This window comes from Dipodomys spectabilis, unplaced genomic scaffold, assembly GCF_019054845.1.
Source record: "Dipodomys spectabilis isolate Male_0828 unplaced genomic scaffold, ASM1905484v1 ptg000024l, whole genome shotgun sequence".
In the NCBI taxonomy this organism is placed as follows: Eukaryota; Metazoa; Chordata; class Mammalia; order Rodentia; family Heteromyidae; genus Dipodomys; species Dipodomys spectabilis.
This window is the reverse complement of record NW_024870701.1, coordinates 5,683,652-5,711,464: the sequence shown is the minus strand read 5'-3', so window position 1 is coordinate 5,711,464 and position 27,813 is coordinate 5,683,652. Positions and strand designations below refer to the sequence as shown.

Below are 27,813 nucleotides of genomic sequence, written 5' to 3'. Positions count from 1 at the left end.
GAAAAAGCTGGAACTGGTGCTGTGGCTCAAGTGGTAGAGTGCTAGACTTGAGCTGAAGAGCTGAGGGACAGTGCCCAGGCCCAAAGTTCAGGCCCCACAACCGACAAAAATAAATAAATAAAAATAAATAAATAAATTGTCTATTTCCAAAAAAACATTTTGAATGTTTCCAACACCGGAGATGATATATGTTTGAGGCATTGGGCATCCTAATTACCCTGATTTGGACTATACATTGAATACATGTATCAAAATATCACATTAAATCTTGATTACAGAGTACAGGTCAATTAAAAGTTTAAGATGTTAAAAATAGACAAAGCATTATGATGTTAAAGTATCTTTCCATTATTTTTCTACATATAGAACTGTAATGAATGTAAACACAGAAATGAATAAATATTTTAGAGGAGGAGGAGAGTCTTGAGTCAGGTACTATTCACAGGTTTCTATCTGGCGATCACGAAGGGCCTTGCTCTGTGTGCAATCCTTCCTTCTGCCCGCCCTCCCTCCCTCTCTTCCTTACTTCCATCCCCATATCTCACTGCAGTGTAGACCTCTCCTTTAGCAAATTGACCCAGTCATTTATCTGCTCCACAGAGGAGCTCTCTTGGTGTGTCAGGTGAGGGCACTAGTGGCTTTCTTCACCTTCCCTTCTCTTAGCTGCCCTGATTCACTTATAAGATATCTACTTTTTTGGCTAGGAATGTGGCTTAGTGGTAGAGTGTTTGCCTAGCACGCATGAAGCCCTGGGTTTGATTCCTCAGTACCACATAAAGAGAAAGCCAGAGTGGTGTTATGGCTCAAATGGTAGAGTGCTAGCCTTGAGCAAAAGAAGCTCAGGGACAGTACCCAGGCTCTGAGTTCAAGGCCCAGGACTTGCAAAATAAAAAATAAAAAAGACATCCACTTTTTAAACTAATAATTTAGCTTCCCACCTTAGTTTTCTTCCTTTATAAAGCAAATGGCAGATTTAAAGAATATGTTTGGATAGATGTCATTTAGCCCAGTGCCTACTGAGCTCTGTGACTAAAAATGTTAAAGAAACAAGAATTATACCTGGGGAATCTATATCCAAGGAACATTACTCTGACAACTGGTCCTCTCCAGATATGATGGGAGAGGCCCATGGAAGGGCTCAGACCAGTATTCCTTAACAAATTCTCATAAGAATGCCTGGAGCACTTTGCTGTCAGCTGAGAACAGTTTCCTGGAAGCTGTCAGTTTCCTTGTGCATCACTGTGAATGAATGAATAAGCCAAAGCTGCTGAGGCCCACATTCAGTCCTACAGAATGTGCTCTCCTATTGGACACCAGACATCCACAAGACATCTGCTACATACCCATTTCTGTTAAGTACAGGGATGCAAAGATGGGTTGGTGTTTTGACTCAAGAGCCATAATTAACCCTGTAAATGGACACAGTCAATATAAGGCAGAAAATATGCTGACAGAGGTGAACCAGGAGAGCAAAAGCAGGGGATGCTGTGTGTTCTGCAGACTCAGGGAAGAGCTTGGGAGGAGTCTCTGAAGTGTAAAGGGAGACAGCTGCAGGGAAGCCCTGAGACCACACTAGCTTCTATCCAGGGAGTATCAGCTGTGAATTTGAGAAATTGTTTTTGGGCAGAGAGACAATGGATAAGAAGCAGGGAATGAAAAGAAAGGGATTGAAGAAAGAACATTGAGAAGAGGCCTGGGAACAGAGGGAAATGCTGTAGAATGGGTGACAGATGGTAGAAAGAATAGCAATGCGGAAGAGAGGAGAAAATAGAGGAAAAGAGTGGGGCCAGGAGAAGCAGCTGAGGCAGAGATAACACCGGGCTGCCCAGTGGCACTGGCTTTATACATGGGCTGCCAATCCTGCCCACATAGCTACACACACAGTGCCACACCAGCAAGGAGGTCAGCAAGCCTGAAAGACTGTTGCTCGTTTTTGTTTTTGAGATGGGGGTCTTACTATATAGCTCAGCCTGGCCTCCAACTCATGATCCTTCTTGCTGAGTGCTGAGATTACAAGCAAGCACCACCACACCTGGCCCAAACCTTAAGTTTATTCATGGAGATTTGTAGGTGTGTGAAGCTACCAATTTTAGAAATGTATTTTAGACTGTAAGAGGTGGAGGTCAATTTGCAGCAAGAGTGTCCTGAAAGCCTAGGTGATATGCAAAGAACTGTGGTTTCCTTGTCACTGTTCTTTGAAAATAAGACTTGCACCTTGGCTTCCATGGAATAGGCCAATTTCAAAGCTGAATCAGCATTCAGACTCATCACTGAGTAGTTTATTGAGTGTAGACATGGTGTGTGTGTGTGTGTGTGTGTGTGTGTGTGTGTGTGTGTGTGTGTGTGTGTGTGTGTGTGTGTGTGTGTGTGCAGTGTCTGAGCAATAAGGATCAAGTCTGATGTTTTTTAACTCTAGCGCTTAGCCCAGTAGCTGTCACAATTGCAAATGCTCTGTTCCTATGGGCCATGTGGTCATTTGAGGCAGGTAAACACTGAGCTAGAAAGGAAGGGAACAAGAAACAACTATGAATGATGAAAAGAAAACTGGAATTGAGACTCATAGACCAGACTTTTTTATGGATGACTGGATGCTAGAGAAAAAAACCTCCTTTCATTCCTTGTCAGGTGTTACAAGGTGGATTTGACATCAAGGAATGGTCCAGTGATGAGATAAATATTTATTTTTAAAGCACCAACCTGTGTTCCACACAGAATACAGGATCAAACATGGTGTCATACCGGAATACTTAGGAACTGGAAATCAAGCATTGCTGAGGTCTTTTATTCTTTTTGAATTTATATAATCCAACAAAATGTTCTATCAGCGACCCTTTACAACGCTTTCTTGTGCTGGCCTGCCCTGTCTTGCAGAGAAAGCAGATCCCAGAACATGCCCAGCTGGCTCAGTATAGTCTAGGAACTCAAGAATTTGTCCCACACAATGCAAAGGAAGTGCCTGTCAGTGGAGTGGATTTTCAAGAGGGCAGCGCACAACAGGGGCCCTGGATTCCTGGAAGGGCAGCTCTCTTCCTCCCCAGACTGCAGAGGCCCTGGCTCTCAGGGAGAACTCCAATCAAAGGAAAGAGGGGAGCAGAATATTTGTTTGTTTATTTGTTTGTTTTAAAGACTTCTTCAGGATGCAAAAGAAATAGTTGCTAGGAAATGGATTTTTTGCATAATTGTATAAAATAATTGTATAATTGTATAGAAGAATCCATTTGCCAGTGGGTAAGCGATAGCCACCCAAGGTTCCTCTAAAACCTGCTGAAAACTCCTTACAAGGCACATTAAGCCTGAGGATGCCCTGAAAAGCAAAAGGGGTCTGGAGGAGTCCCCTCCCTCACCCCTTTCCAACAACCCCACTTAATCATAGAAATGGCAGACAGTTTGTGATTGACACTATGAGCCAAAGCCTTTCTCAGCAACTCTTTCTCTCCTGGTGCCTCATATTTTTTAGGGGGGGGGCGGGGGTTAGGTGGGGGTAATAGTTGTACCGAGGTTTTAAGTTCAGGGCCACATGCCTAAAAGGAAGGTTCTCTACCAATTGAAGCTTCCCCTGGGGTTCTGGCTAATTTTGAGGTACAGCTTTGTTTTGGGCCTGGGCTAGCCAGGACCACAATCCCATTTGTGCTTCCTGTTAAAGCTGGGATGACAGATGTGAACCACCACACCCAGCTTTTTCTTTTGAGATTCAGATCTCACCACCCTTTTTGCCCCACAGTCTTAATCTCAGCTTCCTAAGTAGGTAAGGTGGTAGATGTGAGCTACTGCACCTGGCTCCTGGTGGCTTTCTTAAGTTACTGCTAATTTGATAGCAATAAGTCCTCTTCTGTGACCTCTTGCCACCCCACCAAATTTGGGGCCCAGAGTATCAACTCTGATTTTTTACCTACTGACAAGAGTTATGCCCCTAGATCTACCAATAGGTATACTATTTAATGAGGCAGAGATGTCAAGGCTAAATACATATCACTTAATGAGGCAGAGATGTTGAGGCTAAGGTTTCATGCAAATGTCCACACATGTGTTCTCTTTTGGTGTGGCACAATGGAAAAAATATGAAAGGCAGGATCCAATGATGCTGGGGTCTCTGCATGGTCATAGCAGCTCTAATTTAGGGTTTCATAGGAGATGTGATATTGGCATCTCAGGGCATAAAAGAGGGAAAAGGAGAAACAGACTGTTGGTAACATCAGACTTGATTTACTCACAATGCATATTCCAGAGCCATCCTGGCAGCGATTTGAATGTCCATTGCAATTGCAGGGAACACACCGTCCAGCGTACAAGCCGTTGTTTTCCCGATAGTATCCAGGGCTGCATCCCTATTTGTCAAACAAAAATTCCATCAATTCTAAGAAAGAGAATAACTACTTTCCCAAGCCTGTGATCATTCTGGGCAGGAAGCAGTGAGTGTATGGTTTGTAGATTTCTCATGTCAACAACCACTAGCCAGGTCCTCTTGTTTTGTTGTCTATGGTGCTGTTTCTAATGCCAGGGTGGGAAGGAACTCAGAAAGGGTAGAGCTGGGATGGGAATGGGGCCCTCCCTCTTCACAACACTTGTTTTAAGGGCAGGACAGGTGATGTAAAAGGATGAGAATAAAGTTGGGCCCTGGTGGCTCATGCCTATAATCCTAGCTACCCAGGAGGCTGAGATCTGAGGATCAAGGTACAAAGCTATCTCGGTCTGTGATATTCTTATCTCCAATTAATCACTAAAAAGCCAGAAGTGGAGCTGTGGCTTAAGTGGTAGGGCATGAGCCTGGAGCAAACCCCTGAGTTCAAGCTCTAGAACCAGCATGTGCGCGCGCGCACACACACACACACACACACACACACACACACACACACACACACACACACAATGGGAGTAAAGAGGATCAGGACCCTAGTCCTTAGTGGAGAGAGCAGTTAAGCAAACCACCTCAAGTTCAACTTTTTTGGATAAAAAGAACTATTGTCTTCATTTCATGTACTCATCTTTTTAAAGGTTTCTATTTAGAAAGCCTCCAATAGATCACAAATGATTCTTATGGTACTCATTAAAATTATTTAGGCTTCAGTGTTTAAGGAAGATTATAGACTGTTCTTTGATGGAGCAAACCAGTGCCTAGATTAAAATCAGACATTGTCCCAAGTTTGTTGAAGTATTAGGAAAAAGTAATATTCTCAGATACAAGTCTTTTATACAATTCACTATAAGTCTATGTGTAAGTCTACAGGACTGTGAAACTAAAATCAATGAAAATGGAAATGAAATGGTCCATCTACTCCCATCGACAGCCATAAAGGGGACAGGAAGAAGTCCCTGAGAGGGAAAAATCCTATGCTTCCCAGGATGGAACCTCAGTCCCTTGGCTCAGTCCCATGACTGCAGATCCTACACAAGTAAATATAGAGCATGATTCCCAATCCATGTTTAGGCAAAAGAACAGATTGAATAAAATCAGATTATTCTCCATGCTATACGAATAGGCTTGTCTGAAGGAGAATCAAAGCCTGAAAGGAATGTTCTTTTGCCGATAACACAGCTGTTGGATACACTGGAATAAAAATAAATTCAGTCAATGACGTGTGATCATTATCTACAGCAAGTAGGCTGCACTATTAAATGATAATAACCTTAGGGTTATTTTGTTATCACCATATATCACATTACCTGCTTATAAAAGAATTATATGTGGTAACAGACTCCTCAAATAAACAAATAGATATGGTTAGTTTATAGCAATATGCTTGAGTAAAAGCTTTAATTAAACATGGGTTGGAAAAGGAGAATCTAAACTGATCAAATCATCCATCTTGATTTGCTTTTTAATTAGAAGCAGGAAAAACACTGTGACTTGCAGAGCATCTGTCATTGAGGCTCTTTTTTTACCTCTACAAGGCAAGTAAACACATTTTACACAAGATTCAAATATTCAGGCTGAAGACTTATTCTAGATGAAAATGAAGGTATCTAAATGTATTACTTCAATAGATTGATTTGGTAACGAATTTCAAAGTTCTAGAAAGTGATCGTTTATCAAAAGTCATTTTCCGGGCAATATAGTTTATAGTTTAAAACTACTCTGTTTCCAAGGCTATTACAGCAGCTGTGGGATCTCTTTCACTGTAAATACTCATGTGACATCTGGGAAGTTTAAAGAAAGAACTGAACTTATGAATTGTTTCGTGCGTGGCAAATCAACCCATGCCTGTTAGATAAGCAAACTTTGATGGCTTTTCTTAGGCATTGATTTGATCATTTCTCGTGTTTTACTTGGTGGAAGAATTTTCTTCCAAGCCGAGTTTGGAAACCTATAGGTAGTGAATTCTTTTGTCCTCACGTTTGAGTCATTCCCTAAAGGGCACAAAGTTTCCATGTATCAAGATCCCACAAGCCGTCAAGCTCTTAAACTGTCTCGCCTTTCCAGGTGGGCTCCTGTTTATGGGGCTTGTGGTTAATAGCACAGGAGAGCAATCTGTCAGGTACTGTAATAAACACTGCCAGTCATCACGAAAAGGAAGCCATCAAAGCCTCTCCCCTAGCCCACCCATTCACTCCTTACTCATCCTCACTTAAAATGTCACAGACCTGAGAAACAACCCCCTTCCCCATCCCAGACCAAAAAAATCTCAGAGGGATATTACCTGGCTGGGTCTAAGTTCCACATAACTTGCTTGTAGATGATTTTGACCTGGAGGCTGAAGAAACTCTACCCTTTGCTGCTCTGAATTGTATCCCAGACACTGTCCCAGGACTGTCCCCCAAATCCATAGCCAACCTGTGCTCCAGGCTGACCACTTCACTGCTGGGGGCATCCTGGTCCCGGGGCTTCCTGCCGGCTGCACAAAAAAAAAATCTGTCTCTTCCTCTTATACCTGCCCTTCCTGCTCAGTGCCCAGGCCTGCCTGACTCAGGGAAGGGAGGCTGTCTGCGGCAGGGGGCCCCACCTTTAAACTTCACACATGAGTCAGCCTGTGCCAGAACACTCATAACAGTCCCGCAGGTAAGCGCACCGCTCTGTAATTCCTGTGAGGTGGTGCAGACATTGCCTTCTCCCTACTTTGCCCCGCAGACAGCTCTAGACGATTAGAGCAGCCATAAATCATAGGCTGAGTCACCGCACAACACACACCCTGAGCATGAGGCGGGCAGTCCAGGCTCCTTTCTTCTCCTTGGGCTACCCATTTTCATCAGGCTGGAAAAGCAATGAAGGCAGCTGAATACAGGGAGACTCACGAGCTAACTGTCTGAAGAGTCTCAAGAAAGCCATGGCAGGCAATGGTAGCTCATACCTGCAATCCTTGCTAATTCAGGAGGCTGAGAACTGAGGAACACAATTGAAAGCCAGCTCAGGCAGGAGAGTCCATGAAACTCTTAGCTCCGATTAACCACCAAAAGCTGGAAGTGAAGCTATGGCTCAAGCGGTAGAGCACCAACCTTGAGCAAGTACCAGTGGCTAGGCCCTGAGTTCAAGCCCCAGTACCAGCACAAAAACAAACAAACAACTAAATAAATGAAAACCATGGCAAGGAGTGATATTTTCTGGATTAAAAAGTAGAAGAATCACCTTTAGGCTTTGTGCTGTTAGGGAGTATGGAAAGGAAGCTCAAAATTTTGCCAGTTTGCACATTTTTGGTATATGGAACACACAGATTGATGATGTTTGCTATTTCCTACTAATTTTACTAACTGTGCTTTTCTCTCCTCCGCACTGAAGAGAATAACTTCACAGCTTGAGATGTATACTAAGTTTCATTGTATGGTACATTTTAATCACTCAAGCCAACTGGGCCTTACACAAGCTCAGAATTTGCTGAGAGCTAGAAAACTGGAACATTGTTCCCCCTACAGACTCCCACTCAATTCCATGGGGGCTGGAGGATGATGGAAGGGGGCCCTGGATTAGAGAAATTGCAGACAGGCATCAGTATCCTGGGTTCACTCATGGGCAAGTGGTATACATACTGAGATGCTGAGCAGGAAGTTCCTTCCCACTTCTGATTTCCATGGCCCCTGGGTAGTCTAGGTAAGACATAAGCTCTAGTCCAGCAGAAACCCAGGTGATGGACAGAGTGCCTCAAGCCATCCTGTAGTTCTGGATGGTAGCCAGAAAAGCCAGCCACAGATGTTGCCCCCAGGGAAATGCCAGGGATGACGGGAAAAACTTCCTACCTGACATGAATCACCCGTATAGTCAGGGGGGCAGGCACACATCTCCACAAGATGTGCTCTGCGTCCACTTCCTGTGTCGGAGGCCTCCTCCAGCCCCACCTTGCCCAGGGTGAGCCGCTGGGTCTCGGTGAAGTAAAGACCACGGATGCGCAGCCCCTCCAGTCTGGACAGCACTCCCATCAGCTCTGCCCTGGATACCGGGGTGAGGCTGCCAGTGTGTCTGAAGTTTCCCTGCATGGGTAAATGGAAAGATGGGGTTCCTCAGGCTAGCTCCCCTTCCAGGGCGCTCAGTGAGTAGTCCCCAGAAAGAATCAGAGAGAGGAACTTGAAGATGCATTAAAAAATATCAACTTGGAAAAAATTATATTAAGTGAAGTAAGCCAGGCCCAAAGAAACATAGGTCCCATGGTTTCCCTTATTTGCAATAACTAGTATATGTCTGAGATAAGCAGAAATGATCAGACAAGTTGATGTTAAGTGAAAGGAACCCCAGGTTAAGGACTCAAATGGTTTTTTTGTTTTTGTTTTTTTTTGGGGGGGTCGGGTCGTGGGGCCTGAACTCTGGGCCTGGGCGCTGTCCCTCAGCTCTTCAGCTCAAGGCTAGCACTCTACCACTTGAGCCACAGCACCACTTCCAGCTTTTTCTGCTTATGTGATGCTGAGGAATTGAACCCAGGGCCTTATGCATGTAAGGCAAGTACTCGACCACTGAGCCACCTTCCCAGCCCCTCAAATGGTTTTTCTTTCTTGTTATTGTGTCTAACATATTTATAAGATATTTTTTTGTTGCCTTTTATATCCCTCCCTCATGGTATAACCCCTGTTTTCACTGTATTTGATGTTGGTATAATTTGGAGGGAAGGGAAAAAACAAATTGCTTAAATAGGGATATAGGTGGACTCATTGCAACAATGAGATGTACAAGACATTATATCTAAAATGAACTTTACAACTTTGGCACGGGGCAGGGGAGGGAGTGGGGGTGAGATGGGAAGTGATGGGAAGGAGAAACAAAGGAGGAGGCACCAATGCTTGATAAGAAATGTACTCATGGACTGGGAAGGTGGCTCAGTGGTAGAGTACTTGCCTTGCATGCCTGAAGCCCTGGGTTCGATTCCTCAGCACCACATAAGCAAAAAAAGAAAAAAAGCTGGAAGTGGTGCTATGGCTCAAGCGGTAGAGCGCTAGCCTTGAGCTGAAGAGCTGAGGGACAGTGCCCAGGCCCAGAGTTCAGGTCCCATGACCGGACCCCCCCCCCCCAAAAAAAAAAGAAATGTACTCATTACCTTGCCCATGTAATTGTAACCCCTCTGCATGGTATTTTCACAATAATATAAATAAATAAATAAATATCAACTAAAGTGAGATGGGTAAGTCTCTCCTAGATCATTCACATTTATGGCAGATGGGGTAGACCAGGAAAGGAGAGGCCTAGAGAAGGGGAGAAAGAAATCCAGGAACAAAGCATTGAGTCATATAAAATTATACTTAAGATGCACTTTTGTAGGGGCAACTATAACGTGACTGGTAAAGACACAGAAAAGGAGGGCCTATGCAGCATTCATTATCATATGCACATTATTGTGGCACCTTTTAATTGCAGTAAAACACAGCAAGGATTTTACCACATAATCCCTTTTTAACGATGCAGTACAGTAATGTGAACTATAAGCATAAAGTTCTACAACAGATCTCAGAGCTTACTCATCTCATAAAAAAGAAACTCTACACAGACCCAGTAAACAACTCACCCATTCTCCTAGCAGCCACATTCTACTTTCTAGGAGTTTGACTACTCAAAATTCACTCATGTGCAGCACCTGTCAGGAATTCCTTCTTTTTAATGGCTGACTAATGGTCCACTGTAAGTATGTCACACATTTTCCTTTATCTTCTCATCCATTGGTGAACAGCTCAATTGCTTCCACCTCTTGGCTATTGTGAACATGCTGCAGTGAACACGGGTGTGCAGGTATCTCTTCAAGATTCTGTTTTTAAGTGTTTTAGCTACATACACAGAAGTAGGATTGCTGGATCATGTGATCATGGATATGTAATGTCTTTTAAGAATCCCCATACTGTTTTCCATAGCAGGTACACCATTTTACATTCCTACAGTGTAAAAGCATCCTGATTTCTTCACACTGTGGCCAACACTTGTTGTCATTTTTCTTGTTTCATAGTAACCATTCTCATGGGTATGATTTGATATCTGTAAATGACTGATAATGCCGAGTAGCTTTTTATGTAAAACCCTGTACTTTAACCTTTGTATTCTGCTGTCTCCTTTAAACCCATTCTTTTAAATAGTCATAGCAGTTGAGGCCTACCTAATCTCTCAAGCCTATTATGAGGATTGAAATGAATTAAACAATATAATGTATATAGAATATCCAATACAACACCACACCATGGTAGCTATTCTTATTCACCTAAAAATACTTATGGGTAGGCACAGTGGTTCAGGCTTATAATCTCAATTACTCAGTGAGATTGTGGTTTGAAGCCAGCTAAGGCAAAAAGTTAGAGAGATCCCAGCTCAACAAACAAGCAGGATATGATGGCACATGCCTATCATCCCAACTAGGCTAGTGCAGGAAAAGAGTGTTAGACCTAGTCTGAAAAAGCAAAAAAGCTCAAGTAGTAGAGCACATGCCTAGGAAGCACAAGGTTCTGAGTTCAAACTCCAGAACCAATAAAATAGAATAATCCTTGTATAATTTTAATTGGCATTTTTAACAGCTGTAGGTATAATTTACATATAGTAATACTTGCTCGTTTAAGTGTGTCTTTTCTGTAAATGAACGGTAGCATGTAACCATCACCATAATGTAATTTAGACTATTTTCATCACCTAAAAGAGCCCTTGTGCCAGTCATAGCTTTGTAGTCTACCCATTCTCACCCTAGCCCCCGACTTCCACTAATTGCTATTCTCTCTATGGATTGCCCATGCCGGACTTCTAGATAAATAAATACCATCTCAATTCAATACCACACAATCCTTTGTCTCTGTTACTTTCATTCCCGCTCCTGCTCCTTGCTATTTTGGTCATACAAATTATATCTTTATTCATTGTGAATCCACCAATTATTACTAGAACAGTTGCTTTTAAAATTTCATAGGAGGGAAATTAAAAGCAAGAGATATCCTGTCTTATCTACTTATCTACAAGCTTACCTTTATCAATCCCCAATTTCTTCATCCAGATTTAAGTTACTATCTACTATCTATTCATTTCAGGCTAAGAGAGTTCAGCTCACATTTCTTGTGAAATAAGATGCTAGCAAAGCATTTTCTTTTTTATGTATCTGTGTGTGTGCATATGCATACGTCTACATGAGTGTGCACACACACATATAGAGGATAGATTATAGGCACACATATATGCACATACATACACAAATGGAGTAGAATGTCTTATCTTTTTTGAGGTAGCATCTGGCTATACATCTCAGACTGGTCTCAAACTCACTGTGTAGCTCAGCTGACCTTGGACTTAGGATTCTCTGGCCTCAATTTCCTGAGTGGTGAGCATTATATTATGTTCCACCATAGCATTTCTGAAGGACAATTTAGATACTTAATTCCTTGAAAGTATGTTTCTTTCAGTATTTTAAATATGTCATCCAATACCTTGTAACAAATCAGCTGTTAGGAATCTTGAAAAATAGTTGGGTATAATTAATTACTGCTTTCAAGATGACTTTTAGCATCTTCACTATGGTGTGTAGATCTCTAGTCTTTATCCTAGAGTTTACTGAGATTTTAGAAAATATACATTAATGACTTTGATTATATGTGGGAAGTTTTCAGCAATTACATCACATATTTTCCTTCCCTTTCTCTCACCCCCTCCCTGTGTGACTGCTACATCTTTTGTTTTTTTGTTTGTTTTTGCCAGTCCTGGGGCTTGAACTCAGGGCCTGGGCACTGTCGCTGAGCTTTTGCTCAAGGCTAGCCCTCTACCACTTGAGCCATAGCGTCATTTCCAGCTTTTTCTGTTTATGTGGTACTGAGGAATCGAACCCAGGGCTTCAGGCATGCTGGGCAAGCACTCTACCATTAGGCCACATTCCCAGCCCTACATCTTTTGATGCAAGACACTTTCATGACCTTTCTGCCCATCCATGCGAAGCATTTTTGGGGCACTGCCAAGGTCCCAGCACTCAAGAGAGACTTGAGAATGACAGGGAGCTGTTTCCAAGCTTGCAGGATTGAGAAGACTAGGGTAATTAATTACAAAATGGGAGAGTCTGTGCTAAAGTGTCGTAAAGGTGGTACAAACAAGGCTGTGTGAGCATCTGCATAATTTTCTTTATCGCCCATCCATCATCTATCTATCTATCAACCTACCTTTCATCTACCTCCGTTTATCATCCATCCAATTGATCTCATCTATCATCTTTTTCTATCATTTAATCTATCATCTATCTACCTGTATGCACACAAGGGTAATTTTTATGTTAAAATTCTTAACATAAGGTAAAATGTCATGATAATTTGAAGTAATTAAAACACAGAACCCAAAGGTTCCTCAGGAACCATTTTTAATCCTCTGCCCTTACCTCAACAACCTGTACTCGCCCATGGTGCAGGCGGTCTGGCCGTGGCTCACTGGGCCCCTTATGGACAAGGGACATGAACCCACTCTGTTTAAAGAAAGACACAGATATATTAGTACCTAGGTAGGAGTGCTTTGAGATTCAAAATTGATCTAGAAGCAAACATCTATGAAGCTCCATTGTATGAAGTGCTTGACTCTACAATGTAATTCAGCTAGGGAAAGGATTCATGACAGAAACAGAGCAACAATAGCTAACACTATGCATTTTTACAGACAGGAAATCAAGAATATCATCTTGACAAACAGCAAGTGCTATTTCCTGACTGCCTAGGGAACCAGATGGTGACTGGGGAAGGTGGACTTTGGTGGAGGGGTTACCAGAGAGGGCAGAAGGTTCTGAAAGAGTCCCAGTGAGAAGCCTGCATGGCTAGTGAACTGCAGAGCTGGCATGGGGAGGGAGGGGCCAGCTCTCAGCTTTCATCCTGCACCCTGAGGAATCCAGTCTTGCTCCCTCTCAGACTCCACCCCTCCTTGCTTGAAGGGCAGACTCAGATAGCCTATGCCCTCATCAGCAACCCTACCCCAGCACACACATGACAGCTCAGATTCTCTGTAGTAGCTCCAAACTCGGAGGTGTTCCATTCATGAGAAGGGAGGTTTCACAAAGCAGAGCGTTATCCACAATCACAAATCATTTAAAACCTTAATCTAAGAAACATGCCCCACAGGCTCTTAATTACAGCGCTTTAGAACAAAGCAGCAGAGTAAATGTTTCATGAGCCTAAATTACTTTCCATGTTTGATGGCAAAATTAAAGAGAATTCTTGGTTATTACCTCTCAGAGAATTTCAATAGTGTGTGTAATAAACTCCTCAGCAATTAAAAAAATGAGTATGTCTATAGCCTGCAAAAATATGAAATTGAAATAAACGCCACCATGATGGTCTTTTTGTTGTGTTTTCCTTAGGGCTATAACTCTAAAATCTTTCTGCTTTATTTTCAACATGCTCTGCCAAAGTGCCTTTAAAGCAATAGATGTGCACGCCAGTATGAACAAAACAGTGCCTGAACACAAACATCTATCAAGTGGTGGGGTGTGGGTGGAGGCATGAGGAGGAGAGACCAGCTGGGCCCTTGTCTTCAGAGAATGGCATAGCAATCATCTCGGGAAGATGGAACTACATTGCATTCATCCCAGCAAACAGACTAGAAATGGAATCCTTGCCGAGTGAGGGACCCCAACCTGTGTGTCCTACATTGTAGGGAATTCAAAGAAGGATATGATATGGCATCATCCATCTCAGGGAATTGTCACAGCTGCCCCTCTGGAGGGGGAGGCAGGCACGCAATGTGTGGATATTACTTCTCAAGACACCAACCTTCTATCAAGTGAGATTCTGAGCAGAGCTCTAAGTACCCTTCTCCCGACCCTTCTGGGCTTGTTCTTACTGATTCAGTGTACCAGACTGGGTGGTCAGCTTCCTGCCCTGCTCCTGCCCCAGTGCCTAGCTTGTCCTTACTTCCTGCCACTGAGGGGCAGGAACTTTGGTTTCTTTGGTGACCATTCTCCTGGAGTCTCCTGAGGGCCTCTTCCCAACTCAGCCCTACTCCAGTGCAGCCCTGAAGCCAAATGTGTGTTTTCCCAATCTCCCCCATACACATACTTTTAGTGGGGCAGGGGGGATTGAACTCAGATCCTTGCACTTGCTTGCCAAGTATACTTGAGCCATTCCTCAATCTGCCACCCCCTTTTAAAGATTATATTAATTATGCAAGGGAGGTTGATTGTTGATTGTTACATCTCCACACATTCTTACACTGTTTTCTAATCCATCTCACCCCTTCTATTACACTCCTAGCCCCCTCCCCCAAAATTCTGTCTCATTCCATTTTCATAGCTACAAATAATCTATTTTGAGAGTATTTGACTTCTTTCATCCTCTCCCCAACAGGACAATCCCCTCCCCTTAGTCCCCACTCACGGGGAATCTTCTATGTCTCTTTCCTCACCTCCCACCCCCTACAGACCAGCATCTTGCACTGAATTTCTCTATTTAATACCTTTTGCTCTTGCAAGATATTAAAACGTTTGTGACCCATTTTCCTTTTTCCCTTCTCCCTCTCCTCCTCCTGAGTAGCTCCTCAGTTTGAGTCATGTTCTATGTTTGACCATATTAATAATAATTTTAGATATATATGCACATGAACATGTCCATGAACACGTATGCCCTTTAGGTCTAGATTCCACATCTGAATGAAACATAGGATACTTTTTCTTTGGACTTTGCTGGTCTTGCTCAACATGATGGTGACCTCTAATTGTATCCATTTCCTTGCAAATTACAGTTAATTTTTCTTTATGGCTGTTATATACATATTATACATATATGTATAATATATATTTTTTCTTTATCCACTTATCTGCTGTTGGTCACCATGGCTGATCCCATTGTTTATGCTTCCAGCTTTTTCTTGCTTTTAGTTTGTTTTTCAGATAAGGCCTCAGGCTTTTTACTCAAGCTAGTCCCAGACCATTATCCTCCTACCTCTACTACCTGAGTAGCTGGGATTAGAGGCACCACATCCAGTCCTAATCCCCCCACTTTTTGCTTTTGGAGGACAAGGGTCATCTGTCATTACAAAGCTCAGCAGTGGCCTTCTGCATGGAAAGACAGGATCCATTTGGTCAGAGATGCAAGATCCTGAGCAGAAATCTTGAAGATTCTAGTATCTTCAAGAGCCTGGAAACAACTTAATCTAAATGTTTTGTAGGCCACCTGTTAAGATATGCTCAATTTTAATTCAGCACCACCTGAAACTGCTGCTTCTTGTCACTAGGGTCCAGTTGTGATAACTTACAGTGAGCTGCACATCTGGCTGCTGTCTCAGAAGAACCATGTCACCTGGTAAGCCAAAGGACTTGACTTGGTAGGTGAGGTAACCACCGTAGGAGGAAACCTGGAATTGAATAAAGAGTATCATTAGTACCAGGATTAACAGAGTCTGGGCCAACGTTCCATGGCTCCTGCCTGTAATTCTATCTACTCAGGAGCTGAGAGCAGGACTGACCTCTGAAGCCAGCCCAGGCAGAAACATTCAACAGACTCTCTTTCAAAAATAACTAGCAAAAAACAACAAACAAACAAACAGAGCTAGAGATGGGCTACAAGTGGTAGAGCACTGTCATAACAAGTGAGAGTTTCTGAGTTCAAACACTAGTATAGCCCAAGGGACAGAGAAAGAAAGAGGGAGGCAGACACACAGATTGAGGCATGCAGACAAGGATATTTCTAGACAGTAGGTTTACAGATGATATTTTAACCTTCTGCCTTGTACCATTTCATATTAGTTACAATGTTTGGCATGAACATGAATGAGACTTACAGGCAGAATTTATTTGCAATATCTAATATATGTCTGAGTCAAGCAGAAAAGGTCAGATAAGGTGATGTTAGGGAAATGAACCCTAAGGTATGCATTCAAATGTTTTTTTTCTTTTCATGCGATTGTTTCTAACGTATTTATAAGATAATTTCTTTGTTGCTTTGTATGTCCCTCTCCCACAGTATAACCCCTGCTTTCACTGTATTTGATGTCGGTATAATTTGTGGAGGGGAAGGGGAAAAACAAGTCGTTTAAATAGGAATACAGGTGGACCCATTGCAACAATGAGAAGTACACTTCGTCATGTTGAAAACGAACTTTACAACTTTGGTGGGGGGGGGGAGAATTGGGTGGGGGGGCGAGGGGAGGATGGGAAGGGATGGGAAGGGGAAACAAAGGAGGAGGCTACAATGCTTAATAAGAAATCTTGCCCATGTAATTGTAACCCCTCTGTACAGTATTTTCACAATAAAAAATAAGTATAATTTTATTAAAAAGGAAAATAATAATCATACTGACACAAAGATGATCTTATATTGTTTGTCTAGGTAACTACTAAATCAAAATTTTTTTTAATCCACAGTAATCCTAAGGAAGTTGGGCCATTCGTTTCTTATTAAGCTAAGAGAATTGGGTAATATTAGTTACAAAATAGCTTTCTATAAATAAAATTTCAAAAAAAAAAGTCTTCTGAAAGTAGATAGTTACTATTTCCTAAGTTATTCTGAATTCTTTTCTTTCTTTCTTGGCAGTACTTGAGTTTAAACTCAGGGCCTTATATGAGCTTGTCCGGTATTTTCCTGCTTGAGCCATGCCCTCAGCCCTTTCAGTTTTAGTTACCTTTCAAAGAAGGTGTTTATATTTTTACCTGGCTCAGTTTTATAGAGCATAATCCTCCTATCTCTGCCTTCCATGTGGTTGAGATTATAGAGCAAACACTACCACACCTGACTTTTTTTTTTTTAATTTACATTTTTTATTGGGAAAATACTGTACAGAGGGGTTACAATTACATGGGCAAGGTAATGAGTAGTACATTTCTCATTAAGCATTGTTGCCTCCTCCTTTGTCTGACTTGTTTTTAAGATAGAGTCTCATGAACTTGTTGCACCAACTAGCCTTGAACTGTGATCCTCCACTTTCTGCGTAGATGGGAACCACACCCAGCCAAACTATTGTGAATTCTACAAAAGTCATGACTAACCAGTCAAGAGTGTAGACTGTCTTTCAGTGCTAGGTAAGCAGCAAGATCACTGCAGTGGTGACCTGGCTGTGAATGGTTGTAGCTTTCTGACAGCTACTTCACCCTGCTTCTGATCCCATCCACCCTTAAGTTGGAGGCAGGACTGATAGAAGGGACTCAGAGGCAGCCTTACCTCAGCTCAACTTAGAACAAAATGCACTAAACACCTGGAGGAGAGGAGAAGCTGCTTCTCTGGTCTGTAGACCATAGAAGCTTCCCCTCCTACACTCTGTACGCTGACCAGATCATACCCAAGTCTTCTAATTGAGTTAAGTTTTATCTTTCTGCTGGACTAACCAAGTTTTCAAAATATACACCTACTAATTCTTTGATACTCCTCTCTCTGGGAAGTGCAGCTGACTGCCCTTCTCCTTGGTGTAGGCTGGACTAAGTGATTCATTCTTAGTGCATGGACTAAAGCAGAAGTGAGAACATGTCATTCCCAAAATTAGGTTATAAAAAGATTGTGGCTTCAGTCTTGAGTTCTTTTAATTATTATCTGTCTGTCATCTGTCTCAAAGCTGCCTTGGGGAAGCCAGCTACCATGACGTGATGACCCCTGGGGTAACCTGTGTAAGCTCTCCTGTAATGAGAGCTGAAGCCTCCAGCTGGAGCAATCCAGGAACAAACCAGCCAGCAGCCCTGTGAATAAACTCAGGGGGAATCCTGTGCCTCAGAAGACATGCCCTGGCTGACATTTTGACTATAACCTCAGAAGAGATTCTACAGAAATCGCCTCTTGGGATACTTTATCTATAGAAGCCACACAACATAATTATTATTGGCTCATGCCACATAAGCAATAAATAATTTGCTTGTTACATAATAACATATAACTAGCATAGTGGGCTAATCATTAGAGAGGTGAAGGGGAGGATTAAGCGAGGGAGGAACATTCCCCACACCCATGTCAAAGCAAGGGATCAGGCATGGTGATGCACATCTTCAACCCCAGCTATAGCATTAGTAGGAGGATCAAAGTCCAGGGCCATCTCTAGGCAAAAAGCAAGTAATAATAATAATAAATAACCTATCTGAAAATAATAAACAAGGCAAAAAAGGCCCAGGAGTCTGGCTTAAGAGATAGAGTGCATGCCTAGCATGCATAAAGCCCTGGATTCAAACCCCAATACTACCAAAAGAAAAAAAAATTCTTTGGATTACAGACATCAGGCTAACAAGGCCTTCATATTTTGTCATTCTCAATGGAACATTAAGGTATCACCTGAGCTGGGTCCTGTAAAAGCCACCATTTCTCAAAACTTCCACCCCTGCCAAACTTGAAGCAAATGCCATTCTGTGTTTTCGCATGGGGCCTGCGTTTCTGTCCCTAGAAGACGTGCAGAGTTGGCCAGGCTCTAACATGACCATTTATACAGTGAGTCATTTCCGAGTTCCCGGGGGAGGTGTGCAACGGAACTGGTGCGACCCCATTTATGAAAGCTGAAAGAAATGCCACCCACTCTGGTGCTGCTGCAAACGAGCCCGGAAGCCACATCTCAGCTTTTGTTTTCCAGACAAGAAACTTCCCTTCTGCTTTGAAACGAATAATTCTCAGCATTAGCATTGAAAAGCCTACCTGTTTGCAACAGGTATTATGTAAACGGCTGCATATTTCCTAGAAGCAAGTGTCTTAATGGGAAGTAAAAATGGAGAAAAATATTGTGTGCATGTCCTCTTCTGCGGGGGGGAGGTCCTACATGTGGGGACCCGGCGTGTTTCCTTGACGCTCCACTGGGTATCTCTCTTCATTACTGGCTAAGCCCATTCCTTGAATGTTAGTAACCTGAACATCCTTACAGACCTCCAGCAAATGAGGCTCCTGCAGTGGTGCAGGAGGCCCCACAGAGGACTTAGAACAGCAGGCTGCTCTTACCTTGTCCCCCAGGTAAGATGGAGGAGCCACCCAGGACGCACTGTGGAAGGTGGGTGGCAGCTCCTGCAGATCTGCGACCACACTGTTGCTGCCTGGGTTGAAGGAGACAGGGACATGGACTCCATCTGCCACCTCCAGGTGCCAGCCCATCATGTCCATGAACTGCAACAGAAATGGAAATGTGGGTGACAGCTGCATTATGGATCATAGAGAAAGCCCTGGGGTGGCCACCTCACTTCAAAGTCAGTCTCTGTCTGTCTGTCTCTCTCATTCTCTTTTTCTCTCTGCTGCTGGAGATGGAACACGGCGCCTTGATCCTGCCAAGTGCAGAGCCATACCCTCAGCTCCATGTGTCTCCCCTTGAACCTGCCCTCCCTGATGCATTTCAGACCCCTCCTCTACCACTTTCCCCATCTGATCTGTAGTGACCAGGAGTTCTCAGAGAGCATGAGATTTATCTTTGTATCCCAGCATGCATCCTGGATCTTGACACTTAGTAACTGTGTCAATGAATATTCAAAATAAAATAGCCAAGTGCTGCTAATGGCCCATGTCTGTTATCCTACTTACTCTGGAGCCTGAGATCTGAGGATTGTGGTTCCAAGCTGGCCCAGGCAGGAAAAGCCCGTGAGACTCTATTTCTAGTTAACCCAAAATGCCAGAAGTGGAGCTGTGGCTCAAGTGATAAAGCACTAGCCTTGAGTAAGAAGAGCTCTGTCCCAGGGCGCAGGCCCAGACTTTAAGCCCCAGTTCTGGCATAAAATAAGAATAATAATTTTTAAAGGAGTATATGAATGATAAATAGAGCTGTGGGAATACCCATGCATAGAAACCATGAAACATAACAATTTGTTGCTTTGAGCTGCAAAAATGTCATGTAGACAATTTGTGTTGTGGAAACCAAGTCTATGACCATTATTTTTCTCTAAAAAAAAAAAAAAAGACATCAAATTAGAATAAAGAAATGCTCCCTGTTCACAAAGGAAGTCAATTCCATTCGGAGGGAAGACAAAAGTATCAATAAGGAAAGTAGGTTAGAAATAAGTTTCTATTTCCCTGAAGAGCAGGAGTCCACTTAAGAGTGGATTTACACAGTTTTTCTTTTTTCTGTTTATTTATTTTTTGTCAGTCATGGGGCTTGAACTCAGGGCCTGGGAGCTGTCCCTTTTCTACTCAAGGCTAGCACTCTACCACTTTGACCCCACAGCTCCACTTCCAGTTTTCTGATGGTTAATTGGAAATAATAGCCTCATAGACTTTCCTGCCTGGGCTGGCTTTGAAGTATGATCCTCAGATCTCAGTATAACTAGGATTATAGGTGTGAGCCACCAGCATCTAGCTTTATTTTTTTCTGAGTGCCAGTTTATGTACACTCCCTTTTATCTTTGGATGTAAGACATTGCATAAGGAAAGTGAACCTGAGACTTCTGGTTCATGGAATAATGATGCCAACAAAAAGTTTTACTTTTATGGAATTACTTTTTAAAGTAGTTAAAGAGAATACATGATAAAATGGTGAGAAGGAAAGTAAAACCACAAGAAGAGAGAAAGGAATGGTGTATAATGTGTGGGCATGGAAGGTTATCTATTTGGTCTCAGCTCCTGGCTCCCCACACTGAGCTCCTAAAACTCTTGCAACTTTCTAAATGAGGAAGCAGAAAGGGGTTTCTTCTGTTCTAATTTGGTCTTGATATTAAAGCTCTTCAGACCAGGAAGTCTCCTGTCATTTCGTATGCTCATGAGATGACTGGCAACTGGGCCTCTAGACAGCATGGAGAGGGTGGTAGCTGGAGGCCCAAAAGACCGAGGTATGTTTGAAGGGTTGGGACTTTTATCCCCATCCCCAACCTCTGAGGAAGAGATAAGAGCTGGGGAGTCTGTTCATTACTAATAGCTAATTATCTAATTATTTAACCAATCATACCCTTGATAGTGGAACCTCCACTCAAACTCCAAATGATGATTTGAGGTGCTCTTGGGGGCTGACAGCATACAAGAGCATTCTTTTGATTCCCCAGTGACACAAGTTACTTTGCTTTGGGCTTTTTTTGGATCTCACTCTGCACCTGCACCTGTTTATCTGTGTATATTATCATAACCTTTATAATAAAATCACTAGTAGTGTGAAGGGCTTCCCTGAGTTGTAAGACTTCAGAGCAAATTGTCAAACCTAAGGAGGGATTGTGAATTTGGAGATAAGATGGTCAGAAAACAAGAAGCCTAGGATTTCCAATTAGCATTTGCAGTGGGGACAGTTTTGTGAGTGAGCCCTTCACATGTGAGCTCTGAGGCTATCTGATGGATAGAATGAGAACTATACCGAATTGTAAGACACACAGTTGGTACTTAGAGAGAAAATTAGAGAATTTCTTGGTATGAGAAGAGTCCCACACATGTAGTATCAGAAGTATTGTGAATATGGAAAAAAGGCTTTCTTTTTCTTATTTGCTATCCTTTTTGCTATTGTTGTTATTGTTGTATGCCAGTACTGGAGCTTGAATTCAGGCCCTGGGCACTGTCCTTCAGCTTTTTTTTTTGCTCAAGGCTAGCATTCTGTACTCAAATCACAACTCAAGTCCAGATTTGGGGTGGTTACTTGAAAGTAAGAGACTCACAGACTTTCCTACCAGGCTGGCTTTGAACTATGATTCTCAAATCTCAGCTTCATGAGTAGCTAGAATCGCAGGCATGAACAACTGGCACCTAGAAACGAAGTTTTCTTTTAAGGGAGAAAACAACTGCTGTAATTTCAATCTTAAGTATCTCCCAAAGGATTACAGGTGAAAGGCTCAGCTCCCTAACATGGCACCATTGAGAAATATTAGAATCTATAAAAGTTGGGATCTAGTGAGAAGTTAGGTATTAGGGGCATGCTCTTGAAGGAAGGAGATTTGGGGACCCCTAACCCTTTCTCTCCCTTTCTTTTGATTCTAGGTTGCCATAGGGTAAAGCAGATTTGCTCTGTCATGCACCCTGCCATGGTGAACTGCCTCACCTGCCCCACCACAAGTCTAAGTAACAAAACCAACTAACCATGCACTGAAACCTCCAAAACCAAGAGTCAAAATAAACTTTTTCTTTTTTTTTTAAGTTGATTATCTCAGGTATTTTGTAGCAGCAATGGAAAGCTGACTAACATAACAAGCTCTACTCATTCAAGACCCAGATTAGCTAGGTCTTTTGTATGTCCCCACATCTGTCCCTATGCTTTGGACTATGCTTTATCAAGGATCCACATTCTACTTCTCTAAATTAAAGATGTTAAATGCTGCGAAGAAAATGGGAGCAAGAACACAGAGAGTGACAAAATGGGCTTTTGAAAAATAGGGAGTGGTAAGGGAAGACCTCTGAGCATATGACATTTGATCAGAAATCTCATACAGGTAACAATCATGAGGACATCTTTGAAGTAAATGCTACAGGGCAAGGAAAAGCCAGGGTAATGAGGACCATTTTAGCTAAACAGTAAGCAAAATGTTCCACGATGTGTCATGTCAATTCCTTTTTTTATTTAGAAGCACTGAAGAAAAAGCCAAAGGACTCTAAGATTCCTGGCATACCTTAGTTCTGCGTTTATGCGTACTGTGACAATGACTTTTCACCCCAAAACAGAAGCAGCTGGTGCAACCTTTGGGATTCTCTGGGTCCAAATGAAATGATCCTTCTCTACACATGCTACATTCTGTGCCTTCCACATTTTCCTGTTGACAGAAAACATGAGCAAGACTTCATTACTTCCAAAGGTTTTCTGATTGCTGGTTTCAGCCACTGGTACAAATCAAATACCAATCTAAAATGTTAGATACATGGATATTAACATTAAAAGATACATAAATGCTTTCATACCACTTCATATTAACTTCTACAACAAATGTATCACTGGAAGAGAGAATTTCCAGAATGGTGTGAGATGCCCCTTGGCATCTTTAAGATAGAGAAATAGCAGTATGAGAATTGAATTCACCCCACTCTTCACACCTGGAAACCTCTACTGGGAATAAGGCCCATTAATAATCTGGCAGAATCCATTGGAGCAGGAATGATAAGCTGAGCTCAGTGGGTCAGGAATAGGCTTAGGGAATCTATGGACCCCTTGAAATTAGAGATCATGAATCATATTGATTCTTCTAGAGAGGATCTCTGACTTTCAATAGGGGCTCAAGGGATCCCAGTCCCTGAGGGCTCAGTCCCATGTCTTTGCAACTACAGGGCACATCTCTTCAAATGATTAAGGATTTTTTCCTTTTATTTGTATGAAGTAAGATTTTAATCATGATCTCTGTGTACATGCCGTGGATCAGTTCCACTTTGCACACGCTTACAGGCTGGCTCATCAAGAAGAGCTTCTCCCTGCGGGGCAGCAGTCTCCCGAGCCTTGCATGAGTTGTCTTACCTTACAGAGGCAAGCCCCGGTCACTGGGTCACACACTCCAGGCTCAGTCCCATGTCTGTTGCAATTACAGGAAAGACATTCAGGGAAATGGTAGAACCCAGAAGCACACTGGTCACACTGCCGCCCTGCAATTCTAGGCTTGCATCTGTACATGAAAAAAAAACTTCCCGTTATCTTTCCATGCAACATTTTAAGGGGTGCACCTGCCCTGTAGCAGAGAGGCTACTGCAGGAAGCCTGCAGAAGAGATTTCGTGGTACCTGGGATGTTTACAGTATGAGGCAGGGCAGAAAGAAACAGATAAAAGCGATCATAAAAAAAGCAGGCAAAAAAAATGGCCTTTGTGGTTAGGCTCTATCTTCTGGATCAAGCATGGTACTAGATTTGGGGGGAACAAGGACAGATATGGCCTCTGAGCCCAGAGGGCTTACAAGGACATCTGATGAGTAGAAATCAGAGCAGTACACAACATAGGGTCTAACTGGAGTTCAGAAGAGCAGCAGGCCTCTGAGCCCAAGAACCTGAAGCTTACCTGAGAGATACCTGTTTCCTATAGGTGACAGTTATCCTGTAGCTGAGCCTTAAAGAACAGGGCTATAAGGTAGGGGTATATTTGGTGTTTCTAGACAGAAGAAAGAGGTGGAAGAACTCCAGTGTGTGCAGAAAATGCAAGTATACTACAGCTACCAGACTGAAGCCCCAGCAAAGGCTGCTGAAGTGAGAGTCTGCAATGGGGAGCAGGAGCTGGCATATGCCAGGGACTACAACACTGTGATAGAGACTGAAGGCTGGGTAGCTGGGTTCCTAATCCAGCTCTGACACAAGAGATACATCATCTTTGCAAGTTATTAAATAGCTCCACTGGAGAAGCAGTATGTGCCCATTTTCAACATGGATCCTGGTATACAGAAAGCTCCCACACCAATCCTCAGATCTTAGCCTCCTGAGTAGCTAGGATTACAGGCATGAGCCACCAGTGCTCAGAGCTGGAGAGATGCTAAGGAGGAAAGGTGGTGGTTGGACCAGCGTGAAGGATAGAGCAGAGGAGACAAATTCCAGCAGAAGGTTTTTAAGTCCAGGCAGAAGCAAGAAGCTCATCTCAGGCAAGAGTGTTCAGGAAAGAGAGAATGGGTTCTAAAGTATTTTGAGGTAAGGCTACTGGGACTTGTAACATCCTGAATAATGAAGAGAAAGAGCCAGGAAAATCTCCAAGATTCTAGACTGGTATGGGACAAATCCAGGGGCCCTCTAGGAGGTCAAGGATAAAGGAGTGAGTAGTATAGGGAGGAAGCAGTAAAGAGAGGGTGGCGGTGAGTTCAGGCATTTGGGGGAACTTCCGAGTTATGCTGTCCAGAGACAGCTCAGCCATCCACGAGTAGCACACACAAGTGAAGGTAGACAAGCAAAGGCTGAACAGAGAGATACCAACAATATTCTTAGAGCAGAGCCCGGAAGACCCTCCCCACCTCTGCAAGGACAGGGAGAAGGAGAACTGTGACAGCCTATAATAGTTCAGTTGCTGTGTTTCACAGTGAGGGCAGCTGCCTTTGCAGACAACTGTCAGTAGCCACATGATGGGTGCTGCACCTAAGTATGAACACAAACTTAGGCTTGCGCATGGTGGTACATGCCTCCAGACCATGACCAGAAATCATGGTCAAAGGCCAACTTGAGGAGAGTTAGTATAAGGCACTGTGAAAAACAAATTAAAAGCCAAAGTACTAAGGGTATGGTTCAAGTGGCAGAGCACTTGTCTAGCAAGGTTGAGGCCAAATTCATCCCCAGCACTTCAAAAACAAACAACAAACCCTCACAAACTTGGAATGAAGTTTAATCTCCAGTCTACTGCTTTTTGGATGTGGTATTTTGAGAAAATTAATTGTTTTACCATGAGGTTTCCTTTTGTGTAAAAAATGGAGACATGAATATCTACTTCGCTGTGACAAAGAAGAAAACATATATAAAAACCTTAGAAAGGAAGATACATATACATCAGTGGGGTGGTTTTTTGTCTGTTTGTTTGTTTGGCCCTGGGGCTTGCACTCAGGGCCTGGGTGCTGTCCCTGAGCTTTTTTTGCTCAAGGCTACACTCTACCACTTTGAGCCACAGCACCACTTCTGGTTTGGGGTTGGTTAATTGGATATAAGAGTCTCACAGGGGCTGGGAATGTGGCCTAGTGGTAGAATGCTTGCCTAGTATGCAGGAAGCCCTGGGTTCAATTTCTCAGTACCACATACACAGAAAAAGCCAAAAGTGGTGCTGTGGCTCAAGTGGTAGGGTGCTAACCTTGAGCAAATGAAGCTCAGAGACAGTGCCCAGGCCCTGAGTTCAAGCCCCAGGACTGGCAAAAAAAAAAAAAAAAAAAAGTATCACAGACTTTTCTGCCCAGGTTGGCTTTAAGCTGCAATCCTCATATCTCAGCCTCCTGAGTAGCTAGGATTACAGGCATGCGCCACCAGCACCCACAACTTGAGTGGTTTTGTAATTATTCTTGTGACTGTGGCTAAGAAGAGCAGATGGACCCCTCAGTTCATTCCACACACCTGCAAGGGCTAATCAGCTCTGCCTGCAAGACCAACTGACAAGTCATATATCAGTCAGTTCTTCAATCTCATCCCTGTCACATTCCTCCCTAACTCACACTAGAAACTGCCTCATAAGGAAGTGCCCTCAAAGCTACACCTAGAGCAGAGAAATCCAGGCATAAAGTGTGCACACAAGAGCAACGTGGATATAAATTTCTGCTGAAAGTGATCACTCTGGTGCAGTGGATTGGAAACTTTGAGAGAGGACCCATGCCCTTTCTGAGAATCTGGATAAGCTATGCATAGACATGCATGCACATGCCCCCACACACATACACGCACACACATACACACACAATTTACATGCACCACGAGAGGGTTCCTGGGCCCTATATTTATAAGACTACTATTTTCTGGTGAATCTCAAACTAAAGGCAATGAGACAAGTCAAGCAAAAAGAATGACAAAATTTGTTCCCAGAGGATGTCTTGTTTCTAGAGAGGTAGCACACGTGGAACACAAAAATCTCTGGTAGTCTTCAGACTCCCAGATGGAAAGAAGACAGTTGACTCTTTCGAAGTAAAGACCATGGAGCCTTATGGAAGCTCCACAAAGTAACTTTGAATGGATCCTACTTCTCTTGGTTTGCCAGTTAAGAAAAAGACCTCAAAGCACAGAGGGATAATGTCACAAAGTGCCAACTGGCCACCACTTCCCAAGGTCTTGGATGTTTCTTTAGGCAAACACACCGGGCTTCTGGTCAGGGGTGCTTTAATTCAATTGTGGTGCCAGACAAGCAACTCACATCCTGAATGCCTTGGGCCATCATACGCAGTTGAGTGCTCCTAAGCTAGGAATGGGCTTGTGGCCAAGTACTACATAATATCTGCGCATGTCTGATGCTTCAGCATCTCTCAGAAAACCAGGCCCCGATGTGTTGGAGTGAACTCCATCCTTTAGTCACTATATCCTGCAGGTCCCTTCATGTTACACTTGATCAAAATTGTGTGCTTAGGTGAGGATGTGGCAATGGAAGCCTGTGTGTTATATTTTCACTCATCAAGAAAGTCATAGTAATGTGCTGCAGCAAGGCGGCTGTGCGAGATGCAATAAAGCAGCAAAAACATCAGCTGTTTGCCCATTGAGCCCAGAACATCTGTGAGCTGATGGACATGGTAGGAAGGAGGGTGGAATGAGAGGGTGGGACCAGGTAGATCACCCAGGACCCAGATCACCCAGCTCTGAGCTAGGTAAGTAGAAGCTGACAGCACAAGGAAAAACAAAATGGAGAGCAGTGGTGAGTGTAATGGCCAAAGAACCAGCTCCAGGGCTTCCCTGATAGAGCGGAGCAGCCAGGGTTAACTAGAAACTGAAAAATATCATCTCTACATTCCCTGGTAATGCAGTGTGTATTTACCTCATTGAGTTTATGAGTGCTGTGCAAAAACAAGTAACCAAAGAAGTCTGGAATGATGCCATGACAACAGGGAAGAAAAAAAAGCAACTTCCTCTTTAAAGTCTGACTGAGTATCTTTTAAAATGATCTCAAGTCAGCCTGACCTTGCACACTTCTACAGAGAGATTGCTCCCCTAGGAGCTGCTGACACTACCAAAGGCAAGAAGAGTCCATTTGACGCTGCCTGGAGGTGCAGGATGGCTGTT

At 43.1% G+C, this 27,813-nt stretch overlaps 1 protein-coding gene across 2 annotated transcripts in view; it reads right to left on the bottom strand.

Moving 5' to 3' along the window:
- The window catches only part of Lama3 (laminin subunit alpha 3), a 227,740-nt gene that overhangs the window by 65,529 nt on the left and 134,398 nt on the right, over positions 1-27,813 (bottom strand). The window contains exons 33-39 of one of the 2 annotated variants that reach the window (XM_042675276.1): positions 23,627-23,771; positions 22,794-22,934; positions 19,234-19,395; positions 15,590-15,688; positions 12,732-12,815; positions 8,164-8,394; positions 4,212-4,325 (exon numbers count right to left, since the gene is read on the bottom strand). In XM_042675276.1, coding sequence (XP_042531210.1) covers positions 4,212-4,325; positions 8,164-8,394; positions 12,732-12,815; positions 15,590-15,688; positions 19,234-19,395; positions 22,794-22,934; positions 23,627-23,771 — 976 coding nt within the window. Of the gene's footprint in view, positions 1-4,211; positions 4,326-6,635; positions 6,825-8,163; positions 8,395-12,731; positions 12,816-15,589; positions 15,689-19,233; positions 19,396-22,793; positions 22,935-23,626; positions 23,772-27,813 lie in introns of those variants that run through there. The other variant, XM_042675275.1, reaches the window with a different exon arrangement.